At 36.8% G+C, this 25307-nt stretch overlaps 1 protein-coding gene across 5 annotated transcripts in view; it reads right to left on the bottom strand.

Annotated features, from left to right (window-relative positions):
• The window catches only part of TBC1D5 (TBC1 domain family member 5), a 313125-nt gene that overhangs the window by 73524 nt on the left and 214294 nt on the right, over positions 1-25307 (bottom strand). For all 5 annotated transcript variants that reach the window (XM_063409301.1, XM_063409310.1, XM_063409291.1 and 2 more), the window contains one exon: positions 3568-3710. In XM_063409301.1, coding sequence (XP_063265371.1) covers positions 3568-3710 — 143 coding nt within the window. The remainder of the gene's footprint in view (positions 1-3567; positions 3711-25307) is intronic.

Raw genomic sequence — 25307 nt, 5'->3', positions numbered from 1 at the left:
TTAAAAATTATAGATAAACAGCAGTAAACCAAAACTGAATATGCCCATTGGTGTTAAATGGATTTCTAAGACCCATCTGCAGGATGAAATTTCTGGAAGGAGATTCTGTGAAATACAAATATTCAGTCTCAGCAGTAGCTGGTATGTCCAGCTGCTGTAAAAAGTTTGGTGGTTCTTCAGCTGTGCTTTTCCTTCACTCGTTTGCTTAGTGAGAGTCACATCTGGATCCAACTTCTACTGTGAACCACAAGTTCTCACTTCCCCAAAGAGGAATGCTACTGGCATTTCTGGGGAAAGGAAGAGAGAAACTCCTCTCCATAGAGAAAACAATCTTGCTGTCCTTTTATTAATATTGTAATTCAGTGCCCAGAGGAACATCAAATTGCCTTCTCCCTTCTGCTGTAGAAGAGACTGACCTTTCTCTGTTGGCCCAATAACCAGACCTGGATACAAGTAGCAGTAATGTGGTGGAAAACCTGAAAATTCACAGTACTATGTGAATCTATATCCTCAACAAAGTGTAAATTTTCTGATACATTTAATATCTTAAGAGTTTAATATTTGATGTGACTGATCCTGTATCCAGATTAGTTCATAACCCTTGAAGGGTGGGATTACTCCTCCCTGCTGCTTTACACATGGCCACATTCTCCTTAGTAGCCCCTAAATTGAGTTAAACATAGACAAATGAACATCTTGCAGTATAACAAAAATAACGAATCAGTTCCTCTAACAAGAAGCTATGGCTCCTTTATTTCTCTCAAGATACTCACAGTGCTTTTAGAGATGAAAAACTAAATTCTAACAATGGTCATACCTACTCCCCAAGTGAAAACAAGATAAAGATACACTTATTTTAATATTGATCAGTCAAAATTAGCTCCTGGTGCAATAATGGCATTAATTTACTATGGAATATATAGACAGGTCTTCCAGGTTAGTTCATGCTTTTCCTCCTTGGAAGGAAGCAGATAAAATACATCTATTTTTGCATCATATCCTTCCCTCTATTCCGATTTTATCAACAACTGCATGTATATTCACACTGGTGAAACAGAAGCAAATATTCATGCTTCTGATTTGACAGATTTAAAAAAAAAAGTTTTGCAAAAATTTTCCTAAAGAAACACGGGTTTAAATTTATTTAAACTTACAGCTACACTGGTACACAACCCCACACTTGGCATGTGAGGATTATCGCTCCACAGACAAAGATCTGCTTGGATACAGATGTAAAACTGAACAGAGCAGTTTACAGAATGGCTGTGTACATGATTATGTATCTGCAATCTCTAAAATATATAAGCAATAATCTGATAATCTAAATGTTCCCTTCTCCTTGCATAATGTATTTGAGCAACAGAGGATTTCAAAACTAAAATAAAGATGAGAAATACAGCAGAAAAAATAGTTTCTTAAAATCATGTCCTTGAGAACATAATAGAGCACAGAAAAAGAATTCATCAATTCTCAAACCAGCAACTTTCACCCATCCCCAAATGTGTTGTTATAAAAGAATCAGCACAATTTCTAAACTTTCAAATGCTTTGAGTACTGTATTATTATAATTGCTTATATTTGACATTTTTATAACATAATATTGTAGGAGCTTGATTATTATTCTTATTGTTTCGAAGTTTCTGAACTAAAAATTTCCCGATGGTTTATTTAAATTAAAGATGATTATCACCATTGGATGTTTTGAGCTTATGTTTCCTTTCACCAAATAAAGAGAAGCTTTTATAAGCTTACTTTATTTGAAAATGTTTTAAAAATTACTACAACTTTGAAGTCTACTCAAAGGTCAAATATTATCAACACTAAAAAACATGAGGAAAACCAGAAAACTTTCTTTTACAGATATATAACAAAATGTTTTTTATGTGATCCAGAACTATGGAAATTGTTATGGCTTCAGCTTGACTTTGGAAAAATAGATTCAGCTTTACAGTATTTCTGACTTATTTTGCTTCCCCATTCTATTATGCTTGGAGTAACTAACTAGGTCCAGCTGTAGAACAAGAAGTTACTTATTACAGAAACAGTCAAAATATGAAGTATTAACTGTCCTGATGAGATGACTTTGCCTCTCATTTTGGTAAACCTACTAGACTGCAAAGTTATTTACTACTCTATTTACTAAACCTGGGAAGTTCAGAGAAAAGAGGGAGACTGATTTCATATAAAAGCCTGGAATGCATTTTAGTTAGCTCATACTGATATTTGTACCTCAGCAACAAAAACCAAAAGAAAACAAAGCCAGAACAACTTTCCCTCCCTAAGAAGAGAGAGGCTTCTTAGAAGCACAGTTCTAATATGCTGGGTTTTTTAAAGGTAAGCAGTGACACAAAATAAGACACTGATGCTCTGAATTTCTTACATGCCTCTTCAGAACATACTGCTACCAAAATTTTTAAATTACTTCAGTTTACTGCATATAAACAAGCAAGATTTAGACTGCGAAACATAATGACCTGGACTCAGATCATCCTGAAATATCAGCATTAATTTTGAAACCTCTGACCAGAATTAAATGTCCATTTTTTTTTTGAGAGGAATGAAAGGTAGCTCTATATTCTGCATGTTTATTAAAAAGTAATTAAAAAAACACATGAAGGCAGGCAGTGGAACAACATGTACGTGTAAAGTACCACATTATATTTTCAAGACTAGGCCCTAAAATAGGAACCACAGATGTTGAAAACTTCCTGTGTCCTAGAATACAAAATTGTGTCAAATAAGTGACCTTGTTATAACCTAAAGCTTACAGATGGTATATACTTAACTCTGAATAACTTGCTATAGAATTCATATACTTAATGACAGCCATACATCTTGCTGTGAAATGCATACTTTGTTGCATCAGTTGCATACAGAATTTTTTGCAGCATCTGATAGGACAGAAATAAATGCCTCAATTATCATTATGTATCTTTCTCCTCCCATTTATAATTATATAAGCTAAAAAAATTTGCTTGATTGCTTGTTTGACCCAACTTAATATTATTGGTCATCACTAAATTATAAGAATTCACCTGTGCACAAATTTCAGGTGTGCTGAACCAAAATAAAACAAATGGTAATTTTTTAAGATGCCACTCTTGCACAGAATAAACATATTCAGTAATTGCTACTCATCTATGTCTTTTACTCGAGTGCTTTCTTCAAAAATTGTGAGCCATTGTCTTGTGCATTTTCTTCTTTCTCACAGGGGAACAGCATAAAAATATTTCAAGTGTCACAGGGAAGCTTTACTCAATTCATCAGCTTGGTCAGAAGGTGGAGCTCTATACTTGCCTGTATCATTCAGAGCACATAAAATCTGCAACTCCATGTAAAAAACCAGAACTACTCACAAAACAAACCTGCATTTAACTCCAAGATACAATTTGTTTCATAAATACAGCAGGCCATGTCTGATAATAAATAGCTCCTCTCCTAGTATTTGGAATGATTTTCAGTACGTTAAAAAAGTCATAATGAAATTTAGCGGTTTTAAGGTTCCTTTTTCTTTCAAAGAATACGTTTGTATTCTTTACAAAAAATTGTAAGACAACTGATACTTACAGGCATCTCTGATATACAACAACATGGCTACAAAAATGTAGTCGACTAAATTCAGGGTGATACTGTCAGCAAACAGAGCATCCCAGACAACCAGAAGATCCTGAAGAGGAAATTCACGTCCAAACAGGAGCCTTACCCATCGCCTGAAAAAAAGGGGAAAAGTTATGATTTGTATTTCTCCATTTTACCAAGTACGGTGAAGTCAGGACACATATCCCAGCATCAACTACAGTCCTAAACATTTCACCAGAAAATTCTGCAAAGTGTCAACATCTGTGATGAAGACTTAACTAATTGTATTTGTGGAAATGTTACTGCATCTACATCAGAGAAATTATATATTAGAGACTGTAGAAGCTTCACTGACTAATATTATTATGTGGGTGACCCTCAAAGGACATAATACATCAATCCCATACACCACATTTTTGAGCATTTAATGTGATAGTGACCTAAGATGAACGGGAGAAAATGTTACGCAAGAATGTCCTGGAACAGCAAAAACAGAAGGGTGAAGCCAGTGGTTTGTGAGAAGCCCTGAAAAGCACAGGCAGGCAAAAGCCAGTTCAGAAGCAAATGTCAAACAGCAACTAAAATGGACCAGGTCACAGTTACTGTGAAGGGGCTTTCTCCCTGTTATGGCTGACAGTGTTTGCAGCTCTATGTAAAATATGCTATGGATTCTATTTTCATTAAATCTAATTTAAATCTTTACCAGATTTAGTGATAATCTCCATGTAGACTATACTGTTAATTCCTGTTCATCTCTGCACTATTTTCATACCTAGCAAAACATCAAAATTTGCCATATTGAATGCAATATTTGCTTGAGGCTGGAAGCTTGAGATGCAGTAGAAGAAAACTTTCTACAGATTTCTCATTTCTAGTTCTGACTCTTACAGAGACTTACTTAGTGACCTCAGGAGAGGCACTTCTCTGCCCTATTCCAGAACAGACTCACTAGCTTTGTATCTTTTTAGGTAGGATTATCTAAGGTCACATTTGAATGAGCTAAAGAATAGTTAGTAACATTAATCCTGAAATAGTTATTACGAAATGGACTTAAAAATAATGAATTACATTTTTAGCTGGGATATGCAAATAGCTACGCATGTGGAATCTGTTTATTCAGTGGCAAGAAAAGATTGATTGCAAATTTCTGCTAAGCAAATTAAGTCATTCTTTAAAACTCACAAAAATTTCTAAAAAGGCAACTAGAAATTTCTTGTTCGAGATTAGTTTCACTTGTAAGAATTCATATTTAACCACTTTTGTTCCAGAACTCATTTTTCATTTAAGGCATCTGGGTTTTTTTTTTTTTTTCTTTAAAACTCACAAAAATTTCTAAAAAGGCGACTAGAAATTTCTTGTTCGAGATTAGTTTCACTCGTAAGAATTCATGTTTAACCACTTTTTTCCAGAACTCATTGTTCATTTAAGGCATCTTGGGTTTTGTTTTTGTTTCTGTTTTTTTTTTTTTTCTGATTCCAGTATAAAGAAAATGGACAAATGAATTCCAGCATGCCAGTCTAGCACAAGCTTAGAAGATAGTAACAATCTGTATGAAAAGACAGTCACTTACAAAAGAAATTCAAAGGGACTGTTGTGAGTGAAGGTTTTGTTCACTAAACTTTTATTCCCCGTGCCACTAGAACCATATGTACAATCCACAAAAATACCCACATACAGATTTAGAGATCACTACATAGAATCTTTTCCTTGCAAGATATGTTCCCTTTTAAAAGTCAAAATATGTGATTTCAAAAGACACCATAATCTCACTCTTATCTCAAACATTTATGTTCCAAGGTCTTGTAACTTTTTGTTAGTACACTAATAACAGAAGTCCCAATATTAGCTACAACAAAACAAAAACTCTGTATTTCCCTCTCTGATCAACTCCCTTTCCTATAAGGACTTATTCTGAGACCTCAAAGAAATCAGAACTGTTACACAGAAGCAAGGCTTAGCTAGTGCATTTAATACCATGCCTATCCTACCTAAGGGGTTTTGCCATCGTGGCACATTACCCTGCAGTGCCCAGCCTACGGGAGACATTCACCCTATGGTGACACAAACATTACCCACTGCCTGCATTAGCAACCCCTCCCACCTGTAAAACCACAACTTCCAAGTTACACAAACTGTTAGGCAAAAAAAATCTCAGCAAAGCTTGAAGCATTTGAGCTGACTTTGCTTGCAACTACCCAAGTCTCATTCAAAAGCCTTGCTAAGAGCCTAATACACTTCAAGAGAAAAAAATACACCATGGTGTAATGGGATTTGTTATTAGTCCTTTATTAGAAATCTCTTTTGCTTCTTTACTACTTCATTATGCAGTGTTAATCGTTTGTAGATGCAGGTTTATTCTGCTCAAGCAGAAGTCATTCCTTTTTTTTCTCCTGCTTTTATATTTTCTCCTGGGAAAATTAAATCTCATTCCCCAGAGGTATCACGTTTCACAGATGTAGACTGCTGAAGAACAACTGGACTTCCTTTTGCAACCATAATATTGCTGTTAATTATTTGAACCTTCCTGTCTTAAAGGGAGTAAGCAATTCATACTGTTGTAAATGCATATATACTAACGGCTCTCCTATTTTTTTCAGCAGCATTTAGCTCACAGCATCTATAAACTGAGGGCCCTATTGCCTATGAACCATGCTGCCATATGGCAGGACTTCACTCAGCTTTTATATTCATAAAAGAAGATCTTAATTCCTTAACTAAGTTTCCACACTGAAAAGCTGTCTTTCAAACTAACACATTTTTATTGTTTTTGCAAGTATTTGCAGAGAATTTAAGACACCCTTAATAATTGCCTTGCACATGATAAACCTTTTCTTTTTGTTTCTCTCCCCTCTTTTTTTTTGTTGAGATGGCTGTCTGTGTTTTAATTATTGTTCTGTCCTGTTAATCTTGCCTTACATCTGTTACACCTGCAGACTGTGAAACTCACAATAGTATACCTTCTACCACATGTGTTAATACAATAATTCATATTTTACCAGGCACACTTAGCAATTAAAATCCTCAAAAAAATCCCAGATTCTTTAAAGCCATAATACACCAAGGTACTACTACCTACATTGTAGAATATGTAACTGTATCTTCGACTTACAATTCCTATATAATTAAACCAACATTCTCGAGAGATCAGTAATTACTAGCAATAGATAATGATTCATTAATGACCTTACAATATAGGGAAAGCAGGAGAAAACTCTGCACTAGTAAAGCCATTAAAGAAGGCAACGATCCAGCTTTACCAGTTTTAACTAACACCACAACCATTTTGACAGAGGTTCACAGGACAATTCCCCAACCATCACAATTTAAACTTGTGTTATGTGTTCCATATATTTAGTTGCTTATCTTCTCAGTCTTCTTGTGAGGCAGAGAATTCTTTTTTAAAAAATTAAATAAGCCCAAGAAATGTTTACAAATGAGGCAAAACAAACAGTTTAGGAATGTTTATAAGGCCAAAACAACACAATGAAATCAGAAAGAATAAGAAAAATTGTAACAACAGGAAAAGAGAAAGCAACACCCTGAAGCCAAATGACTTGATCTAGGACTTACAAGTTGACAACAGAGTGCCTAGAAAGGTCTATTGGTAGGAGCATGTTTTCAGTCATTTATACATTTGCTAAACTCAATGTTCAGTACAATTTCCACTCCAAGCATCTGCTCAAGACTTGATTTTTTTTTCATTCATTGATACTATTCATTAGAATAAGGCTAAAAAAATCTGCTCGTGCTTAACTTAGTTTTTTCTGCAAGCATTTCACTAAGGTCTAGAATCAAAACAACAAGGTCTCTGGTATCTTCCTTTTTACTGTGCATACAAAAAAACAAAAAAACAAAAAAACAAAAAAAACCACCATGGCTTTATTTGGTTCAGGATTTTGTTCCGAATGTCCTAAAGGGATTAATAAAACCTTCAAATAATGCAAAACAGAGAAGGAAACGTGCCTGAAGTGTAATCACAACTCGTTCTTTCAGCTACTCTTCTACAAGGTTTTAGTGGAAGGGCAGTCCTGCTTATGGTGCATGAGGAACTCTTAATGATCACAGATGAGAAGAAAGGCAGAACAGCTAAGTGTCACAATTAACAAAATGGCATTTCTAAGATAAACAAAACCTTATTAAAATCCAATATTTTGTCAGAACAGAAAGAAGCCTGTGAAATCCCTACAAAGCCAAAAAACTGGTATAAGGAGTTATGTGGGAAGCTCACCAGACTTTCAGGGATTTACAGAGACTTCTGATGTGTTCGATTTAAACACTGAGAATTTTACACACGGCATACCCTCACATGCACACTACCCATAAATGATGTACAGTGTGATATTGTTACAGCATATGCTCCATCTTTTGCCTTAATCTACTTAACTTGTGAAGGGAATGAAAACAGACATCTTGCAAGAAGATGTGTTTACTTCAACCATAAATTCAAATGTTAATTCTGGATTTATTAGATAAAATTATGTGGCCTTTGTCATTCGAGAAGGCAGACAAGATGATCAGATTTTCCTTAGGCTGTAAAACATTTAAATATTATAGATTTCTTCCACATTGTCTCCAGCAGTGTATGCTGATTATAAAAAAGTGTGTGTGATAAGGAGGGATAAAGTATGTGCCAGCATCTAACACATCATTGAGCTTCTCCTTAGACTTAGAGATAATAATGAGTATATTAAAAGATTCTTCTTATGGGCGTCTGCCTTATCTGTTTAAGTAATTTCAGACTTGTGTATGGAGTACTACTCTGCTAGAAAATTACATACATGCTTTAATATGCCCGTGACCTGAGTGGGATTTTCCTGTCCTGGACTTTCATAAAGGTTGTTCACCCCAGCTTCTCCTGTACTGGCTTTGGTGGATCATTGCAGCAAATACAGGAATCATGGCCCTACTGCTGGGTGGATACACAGTCATACAGGTTATTTGGTTTCCCTTTTCTGTTTCAAATTCTGTTCGGCTTGTGGTCACATCTGTGCAGTTTTAAGTTTTACACAGTTATATTAAAAAACTCTCAACTTGAAAAAGTACGATATCCACAAGCATTCTGTTCCACAGCTTAGACACTAGGGTCTTAATGCAAAGACAAAAATTACAGTGCTTGATAACAATTCAAATAAAAAAGAAACTAGACATTTACATTACAGATTATATGTGTTTGAAATCTACCATAAGTTTTTCTGTCAGAAAAGAAGCATTTAAAATTAAAGAATAATGATAATAAACACTCATTTATTAATACATGTCTACTAAAATTCAGGCTAATGAACAAGAATATTGTACACAGTTTACTTTGTTGTCTTTCACCTGGGAAAAAGGTTTTGATATGGTCTGTTGACATTTCCTACTACTGTACATATCCTGCACTTTTTAATATTAATTACCTTATCAAACACACACTAGCATATCTCTTAAAAGAAATACCTTGAATTTGATTTTTACTAAAAAGTGACACAAGCATCTAGTTCTTACATGGATTATTTCCTTTCCCTTTTGATTTCTTTCAGATTGCTGGCAAAGATCACTCAGTATCGCATTTAAGAAAATTTCTTTGTGTTTTGGGAAAACTATGCATTTCCTTGTTAATGAAGGTTTTTCTTTCAAAGAAATGAATTCCTAATAATTACCTTTCTTTCTTACTGCTATTTACCCTTCTCTGCAAAAGCACTTACTGCAGTTCTAAGCCAAACCAATTCTAATATGCTCCCTTGCAGAAATGCACTTAAGGAAAAAAACCCAACAAATGTCACTTCTATCCTCAAATTAAGAAAGACCCAAGGAACTACAGGCTTGCCAGCCTCAACCTGATCCCTGGAAAGATGATGAAGCAGCTAATTCTGGAAACCATTTCCAGGCACACGAAACAAAAAAATCATAAGGAGTGCTCAGCAACTGGCTTTTCTTTAACATGGAATTGCAAAAACAGAGCTAGGAACTTGAATCTATTTAGAAGAGAAAACAAAAAGAAATTTCCTATTTTTTCAGCAGGGCTGATGGGAGAAACTGGATCTTTAGGTGCAAATTTATACTATGGATGTAAGTGATCAGATACTTGCAGTGAATGTAGCATGCAATTTAAGTAATTCTCTGCAGTGGGAGAAAAGCACACTGTTCAGTTTCTTTTGCATTCCTCCCAACAATTACAAGTTAAAATACTTCAATTTTAGTATTTCAGATAAACAACACTTTATAAAGGCTTAGTAATTAGCAGCTATTCAAGCACTGCATTGACACTGCCAGTCTGTGTTTGCAGCAAATACAACAGTTACTGGACTGTAACAATTTACCAACCATTCGTTAGTGTGAAGGGTGGATAAAAATGTTCTACTCCAGAAGTTACCTGCAGGAAGAATGATCACAATGAAATAGCTAATGTACTTTCAGCCACTGCTGACTTTTTAAAGGACAGAAATTCTAGGCATTTGTTATTGTTTTTTAAAAAGGTGGGTGAAGTTGACAACAAATATCACATATCAAAGCCAAGGCACGTGTTTTTTCACTTTGGTCAAAACACAGTTGTTACAAGATGAAGGATTTAACTGTTACACTGTGACTTATTTAGCAGTTATCTGGGCTAAACTGTGCTTTCATTTAAAGCAAAAACACTGAAGAACATTGCTGTGCTTTGTGAAACAACTGAATTGAAACAGCTCAGACAATGTTCAGATTTAAAGAGCAAGGATCAGCCTGATAAAATTATGGTGACAAACAAGAATGAAGAGAGAGGAGTGCTACATTATACTGGAAACAAAACCCTTTCAAGCCAATGATAAACATCCCTTAAATCCACAGAGTATGGGACTCCATCTCATCATCATCATCTTCCCACTCTGTAAACCCCAAATATAATGACCAGTATCTGCAATTGTAAGAGAAAAGATATAGGAACCTGAAGGTGTGCCAACTGAATTCTTAATGTTCATTGCCTCTGTGCAATTAAGACCTACAGTCCTAAATACTGATGATGTATGTGCATTTTGTTTTGAAAATCACAGCAGAGTAGCAAAAACATTTTCTTTTTTTAACAAAAATAATTACAGGTAAATGATTTTAAACACTGTTTGTTGCAATAAACCTATTGAAACAAAAGAGGCACTTCTAAATTAGTGAAGTTCCTACTGATATCAGCTATTAGCAATTAGGAACTCCACCCCCCCCAACTTTTCCATTTTTAAATAGCAATGATTAAATTTGGTTTTAAAGTGGAGAAATTATATTAGAAAAACAACTCTCAGTGTTGCAATTAAAGCACAGTTCTTAAGATGATAAAATAAATTTGCTAATAGCTTTATCCATTGATTCAAGATGTATGCAGTAGGCTTTAAAGATACAATTCTTTTGTAGAATTTCTCTTTAAAAGAGGAATCTAAAATATTTTATTGTTCCATATTGTCAAATATTCTATAGTGTTAGTATATTTTTCTGTGGAATCCACTTGGGCAAGACTTAATCAAAAAGACATGTATTTTAAAATAAAAGACAGAGAGATAATTTTGTTAATTGCACCAAAGTAAACAAATAAGCACTGATAAAATATTATAAAGTTTATGATCTATGTTTGAGACTTCCCTGTTATAATTGAATAAAATGTCTTTTCTGTCCATAAAAAATTGAAATCTACAATTGAACCATCTTTCTGTTACCCTGTAGTGAAATGTAAAATCAAATGAGCTATTTTTTCTGGTATGCCAAGTAAAAGATTTAAAAAATTTCAGGAGATCTAACTTCTTTTAAATTCTTCAGAGGCCTGTGTCCAGGAACAGAACTGCTACACTTTGTATTCAAACCAACAAGACAGCATGTCTGTTATGAGTGTATAACCAGTTTACCAACCTGTGTTAGTAATTCTGCTAATCCTGCTTCTCCATCACAGCTGTTTTTTGGTGTAACAGAAAATTCAGCTGATAAAAAAGACATATTTCTGTTTTCCTGGATGCCCTCTTTTTAATAATTGGTCTGTAGTAGGTCAAGCTTACTCTTTTCTTTTTATAGGAAGATGCTATCAGATGAGACCAAGCTGCATAGGACCAATGAAGCTTTTAAATGCCCCCATAATGCTTGTTTATTTTGTCATTTTACTGTGGAAAAAAAAGGTAGGACAAGGTGGGAAAAGCCTGTAATATTTTTCTTATGGATGTAGAATTTTGTCTCAAATGGGAATCAGTGAATTCAACCAAATTTAGCCTGGGAGCTAGTACAAGTATTTATGAATATTTGGAATCATAGAAATTAAGAACCACGTATTAACCTTCCCACTTCTGCCTCACAAGGCTTTAGATCTATGATAATCTGGCTATATTTTTCAGAGATATTAACCAGTCAACTAAATAATCTTAATGAAAGAAAATGTCATACGGGGAGTTATTGAGTTCCCCATCCTAGACCAGAAGGAGGGACAACCACAGACTGTAAACAGGACATGGATAGAATACCAGCTCCCATGTAACTCTACCAGGAACCATTTATGGAACCTAAATGTTACACTGTGAAATGCTACTTTTATTCCACAGAGTATGGGCTTGGTGGAAGGATGTATTTGCATGAGATTTTGCATGAGACCTTTTTACTCATAGGTAGCCTAGTTGAAGGTAGGAATATTCAATCTAATTTTTGTGTTCGTAACAGCATTAATATTAAGACAGACAATTTTAGCACCCTAATCCTACCCTATGATTATTCTCCTGATGCCTACTCTTTTATTTTCATTTTGGTAATCACATTGTGTTTGACAGTGATACTATCCCTCTTCTTTCTTTTCTCCTTCTGTCTGCTATGTGAAAATCAGCACCATAGGTGAAGATTTGCAGTGAGCAGCAGAAGAAGAGAAATAAAGTGTTTGAGCCATGGGATGGTGTGAGAGACTGAAACATTGATGGTTAATGACTTCAGCAATCACCCACTTGGAAAAGCTACAGGGGCTTTGCTGAGGCCAGGTTTGCACCCCTGGACCAAAGGGCAGCAGGAGAGGTTTGGGTGTGTGGTGGGAAACCTGTGATCTGCACAAGAGCAGCCCAGGTGCAGGTAAGGTGAGCACCCACCACCAAAGGATGACCACAGCAAGCTGACCTCTGTTAGCAACGAGCTGGGTGTGAGCCAGAGGAGGGAAAAGGCCAGTGAGGAGCAGGTGCTGCTGAGCTGGGATAATGCTTTTATCAAGCCTGTGCCCTCCCTTACACAGCTGGGCCAGCTGTAAATCTCCCCTCCCAGGGAAGGTGTCAGGACACTCCTGTTCACATCCCTTTCTTTCACATCCCTTTCCTGTGCATCCCTTCCTGTGGGGCAGACCTGGCTCAGTCAGAGCATGAGAGGCACCTGCCATGGCTGAGAGGTGTCACAGCCCATCAAAGACCCCAAAGTGCCCCCAGACTCAATCCTGGGGCCTTCCACCAGAGCACTGCACATGATCCACAGGGTTGGAACAGACAGGCTAAAACTCCCCCAGGGGAGATACCTGGGTGTTCCCACCTGACCCTGAATATAATGAACCCAGGGAACTCTTGTTTCATGGGATTTCCCCACCCCTGATGGATCAAGGCTGCAACCATCACCTGAACCAAGGGGATGCTGGATCCATGGGTGGTGGTGACTTTTCTCTCCACTGTCTACTCTTATCCTTTCTCCATCGTTTCCTCATATATTTTCTTAAGTGAGATCTTTATACTTTTATATAGATGAAAAATACAAGATAATTTCTAGAGATAATAACTAAAACTTCTACATATCTCTTTTCCACTGCAACCTACTTGTTCTAAAATAAACCTGCATTTTATATATATATATATATCTCAATAAAAACACCAGTCATTCAGTGTTGTTTCACTCTAATCCACCTCAAAGGATCTATTACCAGGAAACTCAGTTACCTTTGCCTTCAGGGGTGGGTAACAACACATGGTAAAATTAAGGATGGCAATATATCCAAGAATATGAATTATAAAGTAAACTGGTAACTTTAAGATAATGAAATTATATATCAGATTGCCTGCTTTATCTCATAAACATGCATGAATATATGTCAAACATATCTGAAGTAAAAGGACATGGCCTTTACAAAATGATAATCTTTCAGCTGGGTTTACAACAGAAGAAATTGAAATTGTGATACTTTGATATGAAGAAAATAAAAATCTTGTTATTTGGCAGTCATACTCAGAATTGAACAGGCATCAGTAATGAAGATTATTAACTTCAACACAATCTTACTAAACATATCTTTTGCAGAAGCCTTATTTTAGCACTTGGAAAATTCCTCCTAATTACACTGAATAAATGGGTAAAACTAGATTACAACAGATAAATAAAACCCTTACCAACAAATTGGTAAGAAAAATGTGTAGAGATACTAGGATACCAAAACAGATGCACACCTCACTTGATACTTTCCCCTTGAGAGTCAAAATTAAACAGGCAATAAAACCCAAATGGACAGAATTCCTACCTACCACCTGAACTGCGGCCTTATTTCTGCAAAACTCTTTATAAGTAAGTATATAGTATTGCAAAATCTCTTTGTGGATCTCTGCTCCAAAGAAGAAATTTATTTGCTTTGTAAAATGAGGAGAGAAGATTTATATCATCACTGAATTCAATATTACATCTACTGTATGCTCTAAAACTAAATTAAGAAGCTGTTCAGAGGCCATACATGCAGCAGTCCATTTCAATCTATTAGTCTAGCTAAATGCCTTCATACATCCAGTGAAAGGAGTCATCATCATCAATCTGCCAGTTTTAGTGACCAGTCAACTACATGTTGATGCATGCACTGAGGAAACACAAGTGTTTCCTCCCTGCTGTCATACTCCTGAAAGAATTGAGGGAGGCTGTTCTAATAGGTAGCACACGATGATTAAGCTGCTTAGCTAACTAACAGTGTTAGAATCACCACTTTACTTATAACCTTAGTTCAAAGGCAGAATATATGTCTGAAGCCAAATTTCATTATTAAGCAGGGTAAGACAAGTAAGAGTTAACTTCTTTTCCTTGATAAGTTAATTGCACCGCTGTTATCCAGAGTCTTGCTTTTATTTAAATGGTTAAGCAAAAAAATGCACACTCTCAGTTTGTTTTATCCTTTCTCTGAGTGCAGGGATATGAGCTTCAACTTTGTGAAACAAAAGTACCTCTGACTGGTGAAGTTTTGTTTTGTGTAGCTGCAGCCTTATGGGAATTATTCATCTTTTCAGAGATGCACAAGGGCTTAGTGGTCTCGCCCTGCTAGCAATAAAACACTCTGGTGGCAAACAGCTAATTCATTAATTAACCACAGTATTTGCTGGAAAGGAAAGCACTAAACAACGCTGCAGAGATAGCGCAATTGTGGTTGTTCCAGGTCCCTGTCTGCACTATGTGCGGCAGAGGCAAGCAATGCCTATGCTGTTTCTAATTATTCCAATTATCATGGCACACTATGAAAACTTGATTAATAACACTGAAGATATTGTTGTGGCAATTAGCCATATGGTTGTGGGACTTTATTCTGTCACGATTTAGCCATTAGCATCTACTTATGTTTGTCAGAACAGAGCATCCGTGACAAGTTGGAGTTCCGCTCACCTTGCTGAGTCCCTGGTGAGCAACACCAGAGAAATGTTTATTCCTGGGAGCCCCGTGCCTGAGTAAATTTTTCATGTGGCATCCGGTCTGATTGGGGACAAATGTCAAGTAGCTTATGCGACGACCCATCAAGCCAGGCTCCTTCTGCAGAAGGCGCCTCGTGAGTGGCTTGTCAGGGCAGACTTCTTTCAGGGGAGGATTTGACCAGTAAAATTAGTGTCAAATGTCTTGTATGCAATGTTTTCAATGGTTAACTGTTCAGACAGCGTGCACCTACCCTTATTTAGATGTGATGAAATGCTCTATTATGACTTTATGCACCTATGAGTTACATATTACCATGTGCTTGAAACGTATCTCTCCAAGCAGAGGGACCACGGGGCAGCGCTCCTGTCGGGTTGGTCAGCTGAACTGACAGCCAAGGAAGCTGACAATTTCTATGAGCCACTTGTTTAAAACACAAAGTTTTATGCCTATTCTAAATATCCTTTCCTTTATTTTGTGGTCAGAATAACTGCTCCTGTGTCTCTAAGACAAGTGGAAGATTGAAAATATTCATTGATAAAGGAAGGCTGCCTTGCTTTCCTCCTGAAAGCACAGCAGTAGTCTCACCGCTTCTCAACATTTCTTGCAGAATCAGCTACCGCAAATTGTTTCTGTCAGCAAGTCACTCAAAATCAAAATGTTTGCAATCAAAGACAACTCCAAACTTGTCTAGCTGTCCACAGTTGAGAATCAACAAGTTAGTCCTTATTAAAAGGAGTAGGAAGCACTCAAGAATTAGCATCTTCCTGCACAAGAATGCCATACATACAGATGATGAATGTGTGCTTACATATTTTGGACACAAGAGGAGGAAGCAATAACCCAAGTTCCTGGAAATAACAATAAAATGACACTATGAAAGAAGTATTTTAAGTAGCACAGAACTTGAAGAAAAAACACAGTACTGTCAAAATTCATCAGCTACTGCTAAAAAGGACAATAAGAATTGCTATTTTTCCTCTATTTTTGCAATACCTCTACCCTAACAGTAGCTTTCCTTTTATAGTCACCACCTTCCATCTGTATAGATCTTTCACACACTGTGAGGAGACAGAGACATAGTTTAAAACCATAAAAGTAATTGCAAAGAAATAAAAATAGACAGAGGACTCTGAGCAGGTGTAATATTTTTAACTAAATTTAACTTATTATTTAATGACAAAAATTTAATTGACAAGACATCTGGGCATAAAGCTTGCTGACAAATGTCCATGTAAGAACGATGTGCACACCTCACTACTAATAGGGCTATATCAGCAAAATAAAGTCATTGGCAAAAGGGAGGGAGCGGACCTGCTTTTCATCAGATGTACCAACTTTACAGTTGGAGAGCTAGTTTTAAAACTGACAAAAAATACTAAAATCTTTTTGCCATTTATGCCCCTTTGACTGAGGTGATTGAGTTTGTTTTAAAATAACAGTCTTTGCGGAAAATTATATACTGACTGTCCTAGAAATCCCATCTGTGCACATAGACATTTATATGTGGAGGGGGTTTGGGTACAAACAAGGTAAATAATTAAAAGAGGAAAACAAGGAGAGAAATAAATACTGTGCAGGAAAGAAAGAAGAGATGAAGGATACCCAAAGAAGTAATTGAAGATTTAGCTGGAAACGAAGCACCAGTGGGGATTTTTTTCATAGGAGCTGCCATATACCTAAGGGGTAGTTTGGAGACTGGGCTCTGCCTCATGCCAGTGCCAAGGATTTAGTTGTCTCCTTATCCACCTACAAGTGAGTGCTGGTACGAGGTGAAAGCATCAGCCTGTGGCCTTGCTCAGAGCTGAACTGACTGTTCTCTCCACAGGCATCTGCAGAGCTCCACTCCTGTCCACCACATGGATTCTGACATATAGAGAGAAGACCCTGCAGTTGGAGATGTATCCTTGCAGGGGGAGCAGAACTGCTGTTCTTGTGGGATATGCTCTTGTCTTTGCCACGATGGAAATCTGCTTTCCACTTTGCAGGCCATTATAAAAATACAGTTGTGATTGTAATGAGACTGCAGACTACAGAGTCTGATGATTAAGATGATGTATCTGTTTTCTACTTGTTAACCAACCACAAAATTTGGACACAGTTTAGTTGACTGTGCTATATTTTTCAGCTAGTACTGTTACTCAATATTTAGAGCAAACTAGAAAGATGAAAGAAGAGTTAAAAATGGTGCTATCCAAAAGCAAGGCAAACTCAGACCTATGACTGAAATTCTGACAGATCAGATGAGGCCATGATCATTCCTCCTTGGCCAAAGTCATTGTCTGCTAAAGCTCTATGCTAGGAAGAAGCTTTGTCCTAGGAAGAGATTTTGGCATGTGCAGCAAAACAATGTGGGTTAGGGAAAGTGAGAGTTCGGGTTGTCCTGACAGCTGGACAAACATTCATTGCCACACGTTTGTGACTGGCCCTATGAGCACCCCGAGTACAAGTGTCACAGCTCTACACACTTTAAAGAACTCTTGTGTCCCAGCTATAGCCAATGCTGCAGACAGACAGTGGAGCATGTTTCTTTTCCATTTCTATCTTATTTAGACAGTATTAAGTATTTTCAGAAAATTTCTACTAAGCATATATGGATTTATGATTTTTTTCTGGCACTGTAAATTTGGCTGGATGTCCTAGATCCAATTATTCTTTGCTTATTCACTGTTTTATATTAACTTATTGTTACATATAGACCAAAATCCGTGACAACGAAAAATACAGCAGGTTTTACAACTCTCTAACAGGTGCTGAAGTTCAGAAATGAAAAAAATCCTTTTTTTTTTTTTTTTTTTTTTTGCCAACAAGAAGTATTTCTCCAGCAAAGAGTTCAAGTTTTGGTATGCTTCTCAGAAATTTCAGGGTAAAAACGTGGCACTAAAAATTCCTCTCTGACTCTGGCAGAAAATCTGTCGCACACTTCTACATTTGAAGTAATACATATCGTAAAATGACACTAATTTGAATTCTGTTGACCTCTATATACTTTGATCTGTTTCCCTAAAACTATATTTTAACTTCCTTCTGAGAAGAATCTTTTTCAGAACCTTTGACCTTCCAAAGCTAATGTGAGAGGGACACAATGAGCATTACAGGATTATTTTCAGCTACCTAAAAAGGACCTGACATGCCCATTCTCTGACATTTCCTATGACTAGGAAATGTAGATGGGGAAAGTGTCAGTCTGACAGGCTAGAGGTGAAGGAGGCATTTCCAGGAATGCAGGTAGGCTCTTCTGCAGGCTGCACCCCAGCTATTGGAGAAAGCGGACACGGTCTTAAGCTGTGCCAAGGGAAATATAGGCTGGATATTAGGAAAAAGTTTTTTACTAAAGGGTAATAAAGAATTGGAATGGTCTACCTGGGGAGGTGGTGGATTCACCATCTCTGGATGTGTTTAATGAGAGACTAGATGTGGCACTTGGTGCCATGGTTTAGTTGAGGTTAGGGTTGGATTGGACTTGATGATCATAGAGGTCTCTTCCAACCTAATGATTCTGTGAAAGTGAGATGTGGGCAAAAACATGATCAGATACAGGATAAATGATCCCTAAGGGGAGGCATGAAAAGGGAGGCTGGAGGCTAGTGTCTCTAAAGGCTAATATATCTGACTGTACCCTTCCATGATGCAGCATAATGAAGCCACAGTATACCTGGAGGGTACCTAAAGCCAGAAATGTAGCTGCTGTTTCATCTGGGTTGGTGGAGCCACACGATTTGCCTGTTAAATTACAGCAGCATGGCACCTAGCACTGGAAACCTCCTGCCAGAGGGACAGAAATATATTCCCTTCAGCCTGTGGGAACAGAGTAGCCCTCTAAAACGGATCACAGTGGTTTGTCATAACCCCAACAATTTCTTGAGGCACATCCTGAATCAGTCACTTATTATGGTTGTTTGGGATGTAGGAGGTATTTCATTTGAGGTAATTATGCTATTGAGCATTTAGTTGGCTGTGACAGGTAGAATGCATACTTTGAGGAGGTGGCATCTATCTCTGCAGTTGAACCACACTGTGAAAACACCTGCCAACGATTATGATAAACTTTCCTACTGTCTTGGGTGGTATTCCACAATCTTAGATGTGTGATCCCTTGCCTGCTTTTGAAAGGTCACTGCTCAGGATACCAATAATTTATGGAGTTTACTTTCATACAGAATTGACATGGTCTACAAAGGATCTGTTCACAGAGAGTTTTGCAAGCTTTTGACATCCAAACCAGGCTGACTCAGCAACAGCTCTGATTTGGATCAGAGACTGAAAATGGAGGCTATCCTTGCAGCATTATCTTTTACATTTTTTTCTGTTAGAAGCTCAAAGTCTGAGGTTTATACACACAGGTTCAAAGAGGTTTACACCCTAAGACCTCACTTGTAATTGAGGGAAGTAACTTGTACCACAAAAATGATAGGAGCAATCAGATCCAAATTCCCTGATAAATTGTCTGCAGAAAATTGTCTTCAAAAAAGGCACATCATCTCAGACTTCAGCTTGGCTTTGTGAGAATTTGTGGAGTCTTGGGAGTTTGTTTTGATTCTGTCCAATCCTTAGTAATAAATGACTTTTTAAATCCAGCATCAACTTTAGGAAAGCACTTGATGAGGACAGTAAGAACTACAGTATGGAGAATAAAGAACAGAAAGTGCATCCATCTTTTGAAAGCAGATGTAACCCACAGGATAAAGCGCCAATTTAGGAATTGGGAAGCACAGCCATAGGCAAATTATCGTCCCATATAATTGTTCTCTCTTTATGGAAGATAAGCATAATAACTTTCATCAAGTATTATGCATTAAAACCTTATCAGAGAATTTGTTATATTAAAAGCAGTATTTTACTATTGTGATAAAACAATTGTGAATAATCTTATAATGAATACCATAACATGTAAGATGATGGAGTTTTCACACATCAGACTCAAAGGCTGAGATTTACTCATATAAAGGATATTCTTTTCTTAGCACGGTCTAAAATTAGTGAAGGTAATACCTATTTATCAGTTATCCTGTGCATTAAAAAACAACAAAATGGCACAATTTTTGATTTAAATGTCAGAAATACAGATTTTACACACACATGTCAATAAAGGAACAAGCTAAATATCCGAGGTAAGGATAGTGCACAGCTTAAGACACAATTCTACTGGCTTTGAAGCCTGACTGGTCAAATGTAGAGATTTTATTTTAGACAGATTAACAAGTTTGGATATAATAAATAAGTTTAAAAAAAAGGCACCAGTTTTATGGTCCACTGTATTTACTCTCAGCCGTATACGTCAAAACGTGTAAAGTGCTCCTCTACTATGCCCAGTCAAAATCACCTCAACACTTGACTTCTCAACTAACAAACCTCTATTCCACAGGTATCAGATACTTACCAGATTCACTGGCTGATGATTACTGAACTTTCACTGAAACTACTGATTTATCATCACTGCCTTGGAAGGGACAAACAAAACTTTGAAATTATTTGATAAACTTCTTCTAAAGCAGTTGGAATTTACAGAAAGCGTAACAGTGCATACAATTTTTGAGATTTTGGAGGTTGTGCCCCTAGTGTAAACTTTTGACTCTAAATTCCCTTCAATTTAATGTTGATAAATGTGAGTATTAAAACTCAAAGGTATTGAACTGATTGCTGTCAGTTGTGCCACTGCACAGATATATGCACAATTATTAACTGTGTCAAATGCAGATTTATTGAGACAGTAAGTAAACTACAAATGGCAAGGATATAGGTGACTTGGGTGTTAATAGATTTGTGTATCATGGATGATTAAAACTTGGAGTGGAAGGAGGATGGCTATGTTGGAACAATATGTTCCACAGCTATTAGCAATTTTGTACTTATTGATGATGATGCAACTGTGACTGGTGTAGCTGCAATCATAATGTGTCTGTGAACTGAGGCCAGAGGAAGTGTTTTGACCAAGGAGGCATCAGGCAAATAGCCCCAACCCGCACTACAAATTGGGCAAAGTACAGGTTCAATGAGCTTGCAGAGGCTCTAGCTGATACAGACACTAACTTTGCAGAGCTTAATGACTTCTTTATTGTCTAGTTATAAATTGGAGTTTCACTATCATGCCAAACTACTCCAGCGTAATTCATTCAGGGCAAAGAAGAATGATGTTTCAAAGAGAAAATTTGAAGTTACACAGTTAAAACTCAGGAAATGCACACACCTAATTCCTGTCACATTGTGAAATCCTAGTTCTGCACATATATCTCCTTTAGTTCTGATTTCTATCAAAAATATGCATAATTTTAATGCTAATTTCTATTAAAATATGCATCACAAAACATAGCAGATGCATGCAGACAATTAACATATTGTATTAACTTCTGCATTTTTTATTCTTTATTGAATCCTCTGTATTGAATTAACTTTATTTTGCATTTTCTTTGTTTTCCTTTCACTAGCATAAAACTGATTTGGTTTTACTAATGTTATTCTAAATGCTTTCAATTGGATCAATTCACTTATCATTGGGGTGAAGAAATGAGGAGGGGTCATCATGAACCTTAGCTGCTGAAGTCAATTTTCTGCTAGACTGAATCAAAAGAGCAACACTGCATCTGTTTGTATTGTTTTGTATCGGTAAATGAAACTTTTTTTTTTTTTTTTTTTTTTTTTTTTTTTTTTTTTTTTTTTGCCACGAAAGCTTGATATTTGCAAAAGCTGTAAGACTGTGGAGACCATAATCTGAAATCATGAGAGCCACAATTTTTATGACTACAATCTTCTTTTCCTGGTGTTCAGGCAGTGGTTTTGGGGTGGATTGCGCTGCATGCGTTCTGATGAGACATTTACAATCTCCTTTATGCAAATTACCCCAGCAGCTGTTTAAGAGCTGTGGTTGTCAGACCAGCAAGGAGAATGTGATTTGGTATGTCACAAATGGGGCAGGGCTTTATTAGGCTCTGCTACAAAGTTTTAGCAGATGCCTTAGCGCAGATTCAGTGTGATCTTGTAACCCCATTATAACTTTATTGCTTATGGAAAACACAAAAAGCTACCAAGTGCTGTGGGGATTCTCAGAAATAAGCACTTCACACTGCCTATTTCTGAATTAAGTGCAAATAATAAATGTAATCTTATCATTTAGAGTGGAAAAACTGCAGTTTTCCCCAAAGAAATCATATGCAGCTGAAGGAGTTTTCCAGGGACAAAAACCAGCAATAACACGTTTAAAAGACAATTTTACCAATAACCAATGAAGACTGGTTTTTGTCTTTAAAAATGACTCATCGATAAGCAAATATTACCAACAACACATAAAAACATTAATGGCCTTTGATAAAACCACGCATTGAAAATCCTGTATCTGGATTAACACTGGACATTCCATGGTTAGGAGACAGATTATAAGATCCACAGAGGATCCTTTCAGGCCTGAAAGACAGACACATTTCCTTTACTTGACTTCTCTGTGATTATGAGTTAATGTATTACAGGTTTGCTTTTATTAATATTCAACTTGAACTGATGTTTCTTGTTCTTATGCCTGTCATCACACAGCTTCAGAACCTTGCTTTTACAACAGGTAGCAAGAACTACATCCCCTTTGAAACTTCCTGATATTCAATACATAAATTTGAGGCCATTTTGGATCATTTTGCTTTTGACAACATTGCTCAAATTTAGCTCACTCCCTTTTCTTATTCTATATTTATTCCCTGACACACTTCTATTGATCAGATGTTGACCTTCTCAGCTTCTGTTGGACAAATGATAATGATCTGAATTTCTTTTTAAAATGGTTAACCAAAAATATGTATGGCATTTCAGGTGAGGTATTACTGTTACCTGTACCATAGCACTGACACTTTCTTCTCTCTTCTTGAAACACAGCTAACCACAGCATTTGTCTTTTACACAGCTCATCAGTTTGGTGGTTCCAAGGAGTTTTGCATTTTTATCCTTTTATCAAACTTTTTCGTTAAGTAAAAAACACAATGCCCTTTTCTTCTGCTCTGTCAACCTGTGTTTTCAGAGTTATGCCTCATCTGGCTGGGCAGACAGACGTCACTAATATTGCCACCTAGTGATGATTTATAACATAAAACTGTATTTGGAGGGGTAACTGATTTTGAGGATTTTAGCCCCTTCAAAAATTTCTCAGAATACTCTAGTCTTCATTTTTTTAAATGCCAATAAGATGCAAATTCAAAGTCCTCAGAAGAATAATGTGACCAGTCCTCATTTGAGTCTATACAAGGACTGTGTACCGGTAGAATCTGCTTGTTACACAAGAAAATAGTTCTAGGACATACATATTTTTAATAATTTAGTTGTGTCTGTAATTATGACTACAGCTGCCTGCTATCTTCTAATGAATAGCAGCTTTCCTTTAAAGTTTGATTTCAGAACAAGAGTTCAAAGGAGATGACTTGCAGTGAAGAAACAGTGAAAACAGTTCATAACAGATCTTGAATTTTGACCTTTAGTACATTATTTGCTATGGCAAATATTATAACATGTATGGCAAGCATAATAAACAAATCTTTCCAGTTGCCACCTGCAAATGCTACAGTGGTAATCTATATACTGAGGGAATCAGGGAAAGGATAAAATTTTGTAACAACAACTTTAAGGAAAACCACAGTGAGGTAAATGTCACCCTCAATGTATCTATGTTGCTTAGGAGAGTATAATACAGTCTTTTAAAACTGAAGGTTCATGCTCTGAAAATACAACCTTCAAAAGTCAATTGAAACGTATAGCAAAAAGAGAACCTGAATCCACTTTGTGTGTGTGCAAACACACAGTGCAGTCCTCATAATACCTGAATGCCAAGCAAACACATTTGATCACAGAGTGATGGTACTACTCAGAAGAATTAATAGTACACAAGCACTGAGATTAAATAATTTTTTTCTGACTGTAGTTATTTCATGAGGAAACTAGAAGTAACTGCCCCAAAGGACTTCAAAACAGTATGATTAAACCCAGGAAAATGCAAAAAGAGAGTTTCACTTTTTCATCTGAAAATATGATCAGAATGAACTTTTCACATTAGCTCAAAACCATGTGAAGATACAAAAGATCTACTAAATCTCCCCTATAAATTACAACTTAAACATTTTCTTTTCCTCAAAACCAACTTTCTCCCACTCCTCTTGTACATTGACCTCTTCAATTATTTCACTGATTCCCTAAAAAAGCTGTCTTCCCACTTGCACTCAAATTCTTGAATGGTTTGTGCCAGCCTTATACCAAGGGTTTTTCTATTACTAATTCAGGATCTGTCTGAATTAAAACTGTCCATGATTTCCTGAGAACACATTTATCATGATTCTTTTTGTTCAACATTTTTCTGAACTTGGCTTGCTACCTTTGTAAATACAGACAAGTATAAAGCATAAATCTTGAAATGACCATTATAATGAAACGCTGTAGCTAGCTTTGAATCTCACTGTATGGAACTCCCAAATCAGTTTTCTGGCTTTCCACACAGAGTTGCTTTCTCCTATGCAACATCTCTCCATTTGGAACAATGGAACTGGCAGGGCACTCCTCTAAGCATGTATTTCAACCTGACAAAACAAAAAATCTCAGGCTTTCTTCAAGCCTAGTTCAGTTAAGGGGGCCCTTTTCTCATTCACACTGATAGCCTCTACTCTCTCCTCAAAAATGCACCTACCTGCAGCTCTGCCATCCCTCTACCCTTGCTTCCTTAGTAAGAGTTGCCTCTTTTGTGTCTTCTGTCATTTCAAATATTCTCTTCTACTCTGAGACCTAGCAACTTGGCTCTGTCCACACATCACGCTCCGTCCTGTCTTCTCTTTGTCTTTTTTAAAAAATACCAAGTTCCTGTCAGCTTGAAAACCAGCCTGGGAAGACAGATGGCCAGATAAACATCACAAAAGTGAACCAGAGTCAAATTCAAACTTTTGTTAAAATGAAGAGTGAGGAAAAAGTCAGGTGGTCTGAAATACTTTCACCAGCTTACGTTACAAAGAGTCCACTTGAACAGGGAAGGAAAGGACAATAGCCCTGCTCTGCACAGATAAAGGTTCTGCAGATAGCCTTCCTTGGATCCCTCACACCAGACACCCCATTGCTCCCCTGCCCACCCCTGGCGAGGTCTGGCACTGCCTGGAGCACCAGGAGCTCTGGTGGCTGCCACT

The sequence above is a fragment of the Prinia subflava genome, chromosome 1, assembly GCF_021018805.1.
Source record: "Prinia subflava isolate CZ2003 ecotype Zambia chromosome 1, Cam_Psub_1.2, whole genome shotgun sequence".
Taxonomy (NCBI): domain Eukaryota; kingdom Metazoa; phylum Chordata; class Aves; order Passeriformes; family Cisticolidae; genus Prinia; species Prinia subflava.
Note: the sequence above shows the minus strand (reverse complement) of the source record. Positions and strands in the feature narration are given on the sequence as shown.